This window comes from Hippopotamus amphibius, chromosome 13 (assembly GCF_030028045.1).
Source record: "Hippopotamus amphibius kiboko isolate mHipAmp2 chromosome 13, mHipAmp2.hap2, whole genome shotgun sequence".
NCBI classification, from domain to species: domain Eukaryota; kingdom Metazoa; phylum Chordata; class Mammalia; order Artiodactyla; family Hippopotamidae; genus Hippopotamus; species Hippopotamus amphibius.
The window spans coordinates 77253186-77265834 of NC_080198.1; the positions used below are offsets into that span (position 1 = coordinate 77253186).

General features: G+C 34.3%; 1 protein-coding gene across 1 annotated transcript in view; it reads left to right on the forward strand.

Annotated features, from left to right (window-relative positions):
• Positions 1-12649, forward strand: part of PRSS12 (serine protease 12) — a 71614-nt gene that overhangs the window by 36599 nt on the left and 22366 nt on the right. The window contains exons 7-8 of the mRNA XM_057706220.1: positions 805-1001; positions 5490-5631. Of these exons, the coding sequence (XP_057562203.1) occupies positions 805-1001; positions 5490-5631 (339 nt within the window). The remainder of the gene's footprint in view (positions 1-804; positions 1002-5489; positions 5632-12649) is intronic.

The following is a 12649-nucleotide window of genomic DNA, read 5'->3' on the forward strand; positions in this document are numbered from 1 at the left end:
TAGATTGAGAACTGAAAGACACTTCGAATATTTTTAAGCCCAGGAATTTCTGGAGGTTTGTTTGGATTTTACAGAACAAAAGAAAACAAAATTGGGAGGAGGATGAACTGAGGTAACTGACTTAGTTACCAATTTTTAATTTTGCTGATCTTTCCGACTTCTATTAATACATTTAGGATTTTTTGTAGTGCAGTGTTACAAATAAAGTCAATTGGAACATAAATATAATTTATAAAAATCTTAATCAGATTTCTGTAACCTTATGAAAAGCTAAGAACACTGTCATTAGTCTGATTTTGATGGGCTGAAATCCAAGTTTCATCATGGATTGGAAATGGTGCTTGAGAAATCACTGAAATAATTTACACTTTTTATTTTGGAAGAGAGCATACTAAAGAGGCCTTGGGGAGCTAATGAAATCAAATGAGGTTAGATGGCTCTTCAGAGGCTAAGACAAGTGTTCTCACTTTCTGGTCCACTGTGTTATTTCCATGGTCCGGAATTTGAGGTTTATCTCTTTGTCTGGCTGGTGGGTTAAATTGTAGACAAAACACAAGAATGGTTGGGAAAAAAGGATTAATTATCCACTAGTAAACCATTCAATCAATCACACATTGTTAAGATGATCAAAATATGTGATGGAGCGGAACACTGCTCTTAGAACTGAGTTCTCAAGATAGGAGAAAGAACAAATACTTACCTTCTGAAGTCATGCCGCTTAATTAGGTTGTTTATTTTATGTTTTGTGGTTCCTTGAAACAAGAGACAGCAGTTCTATGCACGATGTTTATTTTATTGCTGCAGATATGGCAAACAAGCCCCTGCAAACCACTTTGAAGAAAGAACAGGGCCCATATGGTTAGATGATGTCAACTGCTCAGGAAAGGAAACCAGTTTCCTTCAGTGTTCCCGGAGATCCTGGGGAAGGCATGACTGCAGCCATCAGGAGGATGTTGGTATCTCCTGTTACCCCGGCGGGGACGGACACAGACTTTCTCTGGGTGAGGTCCTGCCACAGCTCTTGAGTATCCGTATTTCAGTAGCCACTGCACTTCTATTCCACTGGTCCGGAATGTGAAACATTTCTCATCTTTCGCTTTTTTTTTTTTTTTTGGGGGGGTGGGGGGTGGTCTGTTTCCCCAGAATTTTTAGTAACTTGCTTTCAGAGAAAAATGGTCTTTTGAGTCTTTCCCCCAATGTTGTAAAACTTCTACTCCTAATTTTTCTCTACGTGTGAGCCTAAATTTCTCATGTATCTGAAAGATGAAATAAAGAAGCTACAATGTCTGTTCGCCAACTGATTAGTCACCTATTCTGTTTCTCACTTACTTTGAATTGTAATGAACTATTTGAGAAAGGATTAAAAATAAATCAGAACAAAACAGTAGCTCTCTTTCCCACCCTCCATGATTCATGTCTTTAGTCCGAGGCCTTGTCAGTCATTGGTTGCCAGCCGGCCGTTGCTCTGTCCTAACCTAGATCTTTCAAGTTTCTCACCCGGCTCCTAGGTGGATTCATTGAAGTAAATAGCCCACCTATCTTTCTAAGATACCCTGTTACTAAAAATCCATTAATGTGCTTTTTTTACTCCCTAGTTCCAAATTTCTTCCGACTTACCTATCAGATAAAATGTGCCTAGCTCATGTAACAGTCTCAAATATTTGTAAAGAAAGGTCCATTTGGGAGCAGAGAGCAACTAACTACACATCCTTGACAGACTTCACATCTGATGAGGAGGGCAGAATAAATATGAATGAAAAATATAGGGGGAGATATTCTAAAGACATGCCAGGACTCTACCCTAGCTCTATTTGTATCTATACGTGTGTTTTTTTGGTGCATAGATGTTAAAATAACCACAGGTGGTTCTTAAGTTTCACCTCAGGCTTGAATCAACCCTTTTTGTATCCTCCTGTTTTGAGACTGTGAAGCTGGGCTCTCCGCATTATGAAATAATGGAACATGTTGAACCCCACAGTATTAACTATTTCGTATACTTGAGTTTGTCCAAGTAGGTGGTTGATTCTCCATTGTACTCTAACCTTTGAGAGCATAGTGACTCACTGCACTAATCTAGCATTGTACCAGGAAGAAATACAGCCTTTTACCCCATCCCTTATAGGTCATATTTTCAATTTTGTTTCTATTTGTTTGTGCTCCTCCCTTCCTGCTTTCTTCTTATAAAGAATTTATGACCCTCCCAGGATTCTGTGATGAATGATTGCATGTGGTTGGGTGAGACAGAGCCTATTTGCTAGAAGTGGATCCCCTTTGCCCCCGATAGCAGGTATTTGGATCATGGAGTTATCTGTCCAGGCACATTCCATCAGGATTACAGGTGATGAAATATTGTAAATACAAAATACTATAATCTGAGTTCTCTGAAGACCAGTGTAGTTAAATGTATACATACAGTTAGGACAGCTAATCCTTTCAGTTCCCCTAAAAATCTTTAATTTTCTAGGATTATATATATATATATATATATATATATATATATATATTTTTTTTTTTTTTTTTTTTTTTTTTTGGCACACAGGCTTAGTTGCTCTGCGTCATGTGGGATCTTCCTGGAGCAGGGCTCAAACCCGTTTCCCCTGCATTGGCAGGCGGATTCTTAACCACTGCGCCACCTACGAAGCCCTATAGATATATTTTTTAAAAATTTAAAAAGCTGAGGGTGATAGTTATTAATAAAATATGGGATCATTATTATGAATTCTTTGGTCCTAATTTCAGTAATATGTCTATTAACTATTCATTTGTCTAAAGGACATTATATCTGAGCCAAATAATCCTTTTGGAATAGAATCAGATTACCATTTATTCATCCAAAGAGGTCATTACTTTCCCACTTATCAAAAAAGGACTGCATAATTAAAAGAGACACTTAGAGAAGAAGATTGTGGAACAGTGATATAAACAACAGCATTTTAAGAACAATTGAGATTTTTTTTACTTCCTTGGCACTATGAGAAAAGCTGTTAGACTATTCCAGTTTTCAGCTATTTGAAGGGTAACTTGTGGACCTTAACTTTAAATGTGAATGAAACCTTTCTCAAAATTAGTAGTAGTTCAGTAGACACTTTCTGATTTTGGGTGTGTGGCAGATGGAATGCTCAAAAGCTATATTCTAGGTCGGTAAAAGTAATTTTAGTAAGAATGCAGTTAATGCCTATGTGAATTGGGGGAAATTTGTGGGATGGTAAATATGTGGATTTCTCATTTTAATACTGCATTAATTCTAAAGTTTCGAGTATTAAATCTTAGAGATTTCTTTCACAGTGACAGTATCTCTTACTCAGTTTTACAGTATAAAGTTTGACTTTTAATTTACATTTATGCTAGATTGTATCTTTTTTCTAGGAAAAATATTATTTTCTTAAAATAAGGTATTAAAATCAGTGTTACAGGAAAATTGAAATAAAGAAAATTTTATTGTAATCAGAGTTTGAATTATAATATATAATTAAAGATGCTATATACCCATAGGACTGTTTAGTTTTTGATATTTAAGATTTTAGAAATAAAAACATGTATATTATTATTGCCATAACAAATAGAACTTAAACAGTGAGGTGGTATTGATAGAATGGCTTCTGTCATTCAGTTTCCCTTCAGGCTTTGAAAATCCAGTGATTTTATAAAATGATTGGCTAAAATTAGGTTCAGAAATATTTTATGTATTATTTTTACAAAGTATGCAACTTAGGCTTTTAAAATACTTTATCATTTTTATTTTTATGGTATATGAAAAACTGCTCATTAAACAACTACGGTAGAATGTGGAGGTCTAATTCCATGTGCATATGATTTCTTAATTGTGCACCAAAGTTCTAAAAAAGGTAAAAATCGAAAATTTTAAGGCTGTCATCTGTTTAAATTTTTTCTTTAAGGCTCGCTTTTCGCCTTGCTCCTTTTGCAGAGAACCTCCAAATTTCAGATACAATAATAAGAAATGTTGTTTCAAATATACTGTGTTTTGTGACACACCGAAAACACCAAGATTTTTAGCTAATGTAAGTGGTGCATAGAGTAGGCACTCCACAAACATTTGTTGATTTTCATTTTGCTATGTTGATTCTACTATGATGCCTGTTCCACAACGTGTGTATGATCAGGGATAGAAATTAGAGAGCTAGCAACTCTAGCTAGCAACAAAGAAGGAGCAGCAAAGAAGGATCAGAGGAATCAAAGTAGGATGTGTCCATCTTGCCAACAGTATTTTCTTTCCGTTAACAAATGTCCTCTAGTGATTACATATGTGGGTTTAAACACATATAGAATGATACTGTGTTCCTTAGCTGCTTACTTCATCTCCTTGGTCTGCTCATTTCACCCTGTTTGATGGTACTCCCTAAATCCTTATCAATCAATCTTAGGAGCCCCCCCCCCCCCAAGCTGGAAACCCTTCTAGTAACTAGGTAATGTAAAGTATGTATATTATTGATAGTTTGCTTGAACTGCTGTCACAAAGTATCACACACTGGGTGGCTTAAACAACAGGTATTTATTATCTCACACTTCTGGAATCCAGAAGTCCAAAACCAAGGTGTCCACAGAGGTTGGTTCCTTCTGAGAGCTGGGAGGGAAAGATCTGTTCAAGGCCTCGCTCCTTGGCTTGCAGGTGGCCATTTTCTCCCTATGTCTCTTCACAGCCTCTTCCTTCTGTACATCTCTGTGCACAAATTGGATTAGAGCCCACTGTAATGACTTCACAATTCAACCCCTGGCAGTATGCAAGCCATAGTGAGGGCTTTTGATTAAACAAAACCATATTTATTGATGTTAATGGAGATGTGTGAAGTACTCTACAAATCACTTTATTTGCATAATTTAGGTAAACCCCAATTTGCTAGAGATCAGTTTCTCAACTTTTACATCTTAATTTTTATGACTTAAGCCCTTCCTTTGGAATCAGTAGTAAATAGGAAGCCTGAGGTGGAGATTGTTCTTGTTCGTTGCTTTTTTTTTTCCCCCTCTTTCATCATTCAAGTTACTCATGCATGCAAGGGTATTCTAAAAATTATTCCTAAAAATCATAGCTTTGGAGTATGAATTTCTAGGTATGTTCATGGATAAGTGAGTAGACGTAGAACAAAAACAACTCCAAGTTAACGCCTTTTACTAACTAGAAGTTAGTGGTTATAAAATAATTCACAGTTTTACAGTGCTATATATTCATTCATTCAACAAACAAGTTATTATGTGTACTCTGTAATGCCAGGCACTGTTCCAAGTGCTGGGGATACAAAGTTGAGCAAGATCAGCACTCTGACCTCAAGGCTTCAAAAGATATTGCAAAGTGGATACAGTTTTGTTTTTTTTTTTAATTGGTATCTCTCCTCCCTCTCTCTCTCTCTCCCTCGCTCATTGCCCAGCTGATTTTTAGATCATTTTACAACCAAATAGTACTTTATAAAGTCTCTCATGCTTTACCATCAGTTTGCTCGTTTTGGCTTTTCTAATACTTTTGAATCATGATTTAGGTTTTCCAATAAGACTGATGGATGGAGAAAATAAGAAAGAAGGACGAGTGGAGGTTTTTATCAATGGCCAGTGGGGAACAATTTGTGATGATGGGTGGACTGATAAGGATGCAACTGTGATATGTCGACAGCTTGGCTACAAGTAAGGAAAACCTAATTATTTGGGATGTTCACTTGATGAAAATTTCTGATTTTTTGCCCTTGTTCTTGCCTAAAATTAACTTCTGTGATTCAGTTGAAAATACTGGCAGCGTGCTGATTTGATTCAGAATTATACAGAAATGCAATGTAGAGTCTATGTAAATTTTTTTATTTTCTCACGAGAAATATACATTATGTTGCATAAGAAATGCCGCTTTTACCTAATAACAAATAGTCTAATAACTCTTGACTTTTCACACTACTGCTTCTGTCAGCCAAAGGTGTTAACCTTTTCTCTGTGATTTATGTTGCAATACAGTAGCCTTATAAGGGATTCTGCTGTTACTGACATTGCAGTTGGTTCTTGTTATTTACAGTAGTTGCATTCTGTAAAGTCAATGTGAACATCTAGTTAGGAAGTACTGAGCTATTGCTTCTGGAGCTGAGGTTGAAGCAAGTGGTGTTCTGCCTTCTTGTTTTAGCTCTGGTGCTTGCAAACTGTTGCCCTTTTTGCAGTTTCCTAGTACTTTTTTTTTTTTTTCCATTTTATACCTTTTTGTTGATGATTTACTGAAGTACTGTCTAGCATTCTTTTTTTTTAAATTTTATTTATTTATTTATTTATTTATTATTTTTGGGGGGGTACACCAAGTTCAATCATCTGTTTTTATACACATATCCCCGTATTGTCTAGCATTCTTGAATGAAGGAATGCTGTGATGTGCCTTACGGAGAGATTAAGTGTGTTACGTGGGCTTCATTTAGGCATGAGTTATATTGTAAAAACCATGGCACTAAATGATGTGGGAAAGGATACTTATTTCCTCCAGTTTGAGAGCTGAACTAAAATGGCAGTTCATTTCCTTGTGCAATCTCAACTGGGCAACTCAAATTTTTTTTTTTTTAATAAATTTACTTTATTTATTTATTTATTTAATCGGCTGTGTTTGGTCTTCATTGCTGTACAAGGGCTTTCTCTAGTTGCAGCAAGCGGGGGCTACTCTTCATTGTGGTGAGTGAGCTCCTCAATGCAGTGGTCTCTCTTGTTGTAGATCATGGGCTCTAGGCATGTGGGCTTCAGCAGTTGTGGCACATGGGCTCAATGGTTGTGGCTCACGGGCTCTAGAGCACAGGCTCAATAGTTGTGGCGCACAGGCTTAGTTGCTCCATGGCACGTGGTATCCTCCTGGGGCAGGGATCGAACCCGTGTCCCTGCATTGGCAGGTGGATTCTTACCCACTCTGCCACCCAGGAAGTCCTCAAATTTTTTGAGACTTTATGCATGTCTGCAAATGACGGAAAGGTCTAATTGATTTTGGAGTTGCAAATATATGGAACATGTTACAATTTAGAGGGTCATGAAATTTACTCTAATATACATAATTTGCCTAGCTTATATTGGATTACTAATAGTGGCTTGGATTTTAAAATATATCCTTAATTACACATCTATGTGTATCTTAAATATTGATATATTTAACTGATTAATCCCATGCAGAATATATTTTTATTTTTAGAACTATTTCTGTTTTGTTAGAAGTTCAAATGTTTTTTTTTCTCCTAAAGTTTTAAGTCAAAATTTGATCCTTGAATTGTGTGTCTAAGTCACATTTAAGGAGGAAAATATTTGTAAGAATATTCATCAATGCATTTTCATTTTGATTTCTTTCTAAATTTTTCATTGCTTTTTACTTATCATTTAGTCCATTTTATTTATTTATTTATCCATTTTACATTCAACTCAAATGGTGAATTTAGGTGAGAACAAGTGAACAAAGTTTGTAGCAATTTTCAATAATATTTCTGTAACAATTATCAAGAAAAGCATTAAAGGAAGATCATACTTTGTAATTGTTTTTACAATAAAGCCTCAATACATAATTCGGTAATTTAATGTTACTATGATAATTTGGATAGACATCTTCTAGTGCACAAGCTACAGTTTCCCATCAAATAGTATTTAAAAGAGAATCATTTAGATATTTGATCAATCTAAATATACTTGAATGTTTTTATAACTGTCCACTGAGGGGAGTTAGAATTTCATATAAGAACATATAAAAAAAGAACATATATATAATTGTAAATAGGTATGTGATTAGAATAGGGTTTTTTCCCCCATGTTACTTTAAATTATTAAAAGTCTTCAGTAAAGCATTTGTTGGTAGAAATCAATCCAGAAAACTTTGCAACTGTTAAAAGGCTTGAGCTTTATTAATAAGAATTACAGAGAACTGTCCCACAGCCAGCTATGTCACTCTTGAGGATTAGTCCTTGGAAACACTGAGAATCAAAGTAGCATTAGAAATGCTTTCATAGTGGGAGAAACAGAAATGAAGAAATAAAAACCAGGAATATGAATGGTAACTAATATAGATATGGTTAGAATGAACAGAAAGTAAAAGACACTCTTAATGATGTATTACATAATCTGACAAAGTCTAGCATATGAGCACATTGTCTTCAGAGGGTTGAGAGAGAATGTGTTGTTATCAGTTAACCTCGTTAAGAAAGACCAAATAGCCACGATGGAAATTCCTTTCTATTTGAACTTTATGTGAATCCATTAGCATATGTTTCAATATGACATTGTTCTTGAACTGTGTATTTATTAGAGAAGTATCCCTTAAAAGAATTTTAAAAATGACATACTCATATTGTCTTAGTCGAGACCTAAAATTAAGTATATCTAATTTTTATCTTGCATTTAAATAGCTGCAAAGGATTTAATTTCTGGTATAGTTGTATATGACATTTAAAAATAGAACAGTTACATCACTCTTAATTATATCCAATAAAATATAAATATAGTGCTTTGATACTGTCATTCATTTAAAAAATACATGAACAAGCCCTTCTTTGACCTTCACAAATTTTACATAGCTCCTTTTTCTCCTTGAAATTGTAGTTTAAATTTTCTTTCCGCATAGAATCCTAATGTTCTTCTATGCTTTTAAAAATATGTGTGTTTGTGTGTGTGTACATATGTGGAGAGAGCGAGAAAGAGAGAAATTGAATTCTTCTAACAAGTTCCTCTCAGGATTTTATGATTTCTAGTACCCAACTAATTATAAACAACAACAACAAAAAATAAAATTTTATAAACCAGTATTAAACATAGGAAAGAAAAGTTGACTAAAGCTCCCATTTTCTAGACTGATGGGTTGGGTTTTTGGTCCTTGGATAAAAGGAGGCTTCATTGCTATCATTTATTGTGAATTGTTCTTTTGGCCACTTTAGAGGCTTTTAAATCTTGGAGCAATGCACTGTAATTGGATTTAGGATGAGTGAAAGAAATGTCTTTCTTTTGTGGCGTGGGAAAAGGGAAATTTTGAAAGAGAAGTTGACCCTGACTTTAGCAAGACCAGTTTTAGGAGATAGTACATATGGATTTTGATGATCTGCATATCAGTTCCCATAAAGTCCTTATAACCCTTGGAAAGTCATCATCTACTCCCAGGAGCACTTGATACTCAGTATTAGAACCTATTGTCTCATTGAAATTCTCAGCTATGAATTACTGTGTGCCTGTAGCCCAATGAGAAGTCTCTATAGGTGACACAGTCCTTAATTATTTTTAAAAAGTCAAAGAAAAATTTATTAGATTTCACTGTATCATTGAGAATGTGTTTAATTATGTACTTTTATTAGTTAAAATGTTCTCTAATTCTACTTGTTGATATATCTAAAATGGTGCATTCTCTTTAGTCTGTGCATTGATTGGTAAATTGCTAAGAAATCCTTTTGTTTTATTTAATGAGTCTAATTTTATTTTCTACATGTTTACTTCACCTGTTGTCTACTTTTATGCTATTTATCATGCTTTCTTATCTGTTCTTTGTGTAACCTTCCGTTTTTATTTTTTATTTGCAAGCAGTCCCATTTTCAATTTTCTTTCTTTCCTTTCTCTAGTTGTCTAGAATTTCAGCATTCTTGCTGTTTTACTAGAAATTCTCACTAAATTTTTAGCAAAGATACTGGCATATTTTCTTACCAATTTCAAAAATTGTCTGTAACTTCCCCTTCCTGAAAAACATCAAAACATTTAGCATACTGTTATTTACTTTCTGCCTCCACTCATCCTCATGCCCAAAACTGATGGGAATTATCTGGGATATTAGTTTCAGGATGCTATTAATTTTCAGTTTTCTTCAAATTATGCCTATTTGAATTTCAAGTTGCTCTACATTACACATGCACATATTAGCAATTATTTTCATTTTTTAGAAGGATTAATGAAATAATTTCTGGCAATTCTGATTAAGAAAAAGGAGAATACAAGTAAACATCAGAGAAAAGAGAAGGAATATAAGCGCAGATACACAGAAGGTTAAAAAATTGTAGAACACTATGAACTACTTTTAGCCGATGACTTTGGAAATCTAGATGAAATGAACAATTATCTAGGAAACTGTACAATTTCAACAAAAATATAATTATCAAAATTGATAAGAAAGATAGAAAACCAAAGTGCATTCATGGCAGAAAAAATGACCCTGACTTTTTGCTGAAGAGTTTTGACCAATCTTTAAGACACAGATGACTCCTGAGTTATATAAATTGTTGTAGAACAACAGCAGCAACAAAAGATGAAAATCTTTCCATTCATTTTATGAGGCTAATATAACTTGATTTCAAGAGTAGACAAGATAAGTACACACACACACACACACATAAAAGAAAACTCATTAAAGATTCTACACAAAATATTAGCAAATTTGATTCAGCAGTATATTAAAAGAATGATATACCACAGGGTCTATTGCATGAATGCGAGAGTGGTTCAACTGAGGCAACCAGTGTATTTCAGTGTGTTGCCTGTAAATGAAAAGAAATATGATCATCTTAGTAGTGTTGAAAAGTTATATGGTAAAAATCAACTCTCCGGGCTTCCTAGGTGGCGCAGTGGTTAAGAATCCGCCTGCCAATGCAGAGGTCACGGGTTCGATCCCAGCTCCATGGAAGATCCCACATGCTGCGGAGCAACTAAGCCCGTGTGCCAAAAAAAAAAAAAAAAAATCAACTCTCCTTCCTCATATCTCTTAGGAAGCTGAGAATAAAATAAAACTACCTTAACTTTATATCACAAACAAGCATGAAATAGGAACAAATAAGGGTGCCTGCTATTACTGTAATGACTTACTATTGTCTGGAGTTTCCACTAATCCAGAATTAAGAATTGAGGTATTGGTCTTGAAAAGAAAATCAGAATTGTTATAACAATGGTATGATTGTCCACCTAGAAAACCCAAGAGAATCAACTGGAAAGACACTAGAATCAGTGTTTATTAATGTAACCATATAAAACATAAGTGTTTAAAAAAGCGATAGTGTTCCTATATGCTAGGTAGAAAAATTTTTAAAGTCTCATTTATAGAAGGTACAAAACAAAAAAAATCAAGGAATAAACTTCACAAGAATTGAGGTCTATGTGAAAAAAACTAAATCTTTACAAAAGCTAGAAGACTTCATAAGTGATACTCCACAACTCTGAATGGGAAGACAAAATAGAAATTAATCTATACATTAAAGGCTATCCTCATAGAAATCTTTTGTTTTTCTTAGTGTGTGTGTTGGTTGGGGAAGGGGACTTGACTTCCAAATTCATCTGAAATCAAATCCATGGGATATTGGCACAGGAATAGGCAAAGAAGTCAGTGATACCATCTACGGCAGTGGTTAACAGCCTTGGTTGTGCATGGAAATCACTTTGGGGATTAAAAAATATTACCCATGCCTGGCCCCACTCCCATTTTACTTGATGTCATAATTCTACTTTAATTGACATCAAGTGAGGTTCAGGTTGTGCTATAGTTTAAAAGCACCCACAGGTAATTCTAATGTGTAGCCAATTATTGAAATATAAAGACCAAGAAACGGCTCACGTACTTACAAGCATGATAAGTAAGTAAATAGAAAAGCCCTTTAAATCAGCAGGAAGAGTTAGTGGGACAATTACTGTGGGGACAGAAATAAAGCTAGATCCCTTACTAACACTAAACAGAAATAAATTCCAGACAGATCAGAACTGTGATATACAAAGTAAAACAGAAAAATACCTTTTCTATAAGTAGTTATTTTAATTATACATATTTCAAATGCTTAACTTGCTTTCCAAAGATGTGTCCTGTATTCAGCAATATATATCCAGAATCTTAGAAAATGTTTATATCTGTTGAATAAAAATTTCACTTCTGGGAATAAATCTAAGCTGCCCACAAAGATTTATGTTTAAGGATGTATATAATTATCAAAAGTCTAAAATTTTTAAAATAAATGTGCAACAGTAGGGAAATTAATTCTGTTTTTTTCTACACAAAGTTTGATGCAGAACCACCTGCATGAGAATCACCCACTTAGTTTGAGATCCACTAATCTGTACAATGAATTTTTTTTAACCATTAAAAATCATAGTATTCAGTATTTTCCCCATAAATGTGTACCAAATGCTAAGAGTGTGCTGTTGGGATTTTTTATACTTTTATTTTGCAAACTTGATACAATGAGCATTTATTACTTATACAGTTATTAAATATATTTGTATACTATTTACATGTAAAAAAAGATTTACTTTAAGAGTAATTTAGAGTCACCTGTTTGATCTTCCGTGACTGTAAGCATTTCTATTGGGTTAAATTTAATTTTTATTAGCAATTTATGTCAGAGTAGCAGTTACCAATACAGAAGAAATGATGGGTGTGTTTTTGAAATGAGTGTGCTGCCAGCTACAAGCATGGGAGGGCAGGTCTCATTGCTGGAAGGGGATTATTCAAGCAAATTCCTCAGATTATCCATATCAATAAACTACTTTGCCTGAGTTCCTTGCATAACTATAAGGAAACTATAATAGTCTTAACTAAGTAGAATCTATTCTAATGTTAGCAGTCTGGTCCAAATTGTCATTTTTAATAAGACAGTTTCTTTTGATTTAAAACCTGTCTTTTGCCTGTTTTTCCATTGGGTGGTTGTTTTTAATTTTATAAAGGAAATTTGAGAGTTATTTGTATATTGTATGCTAT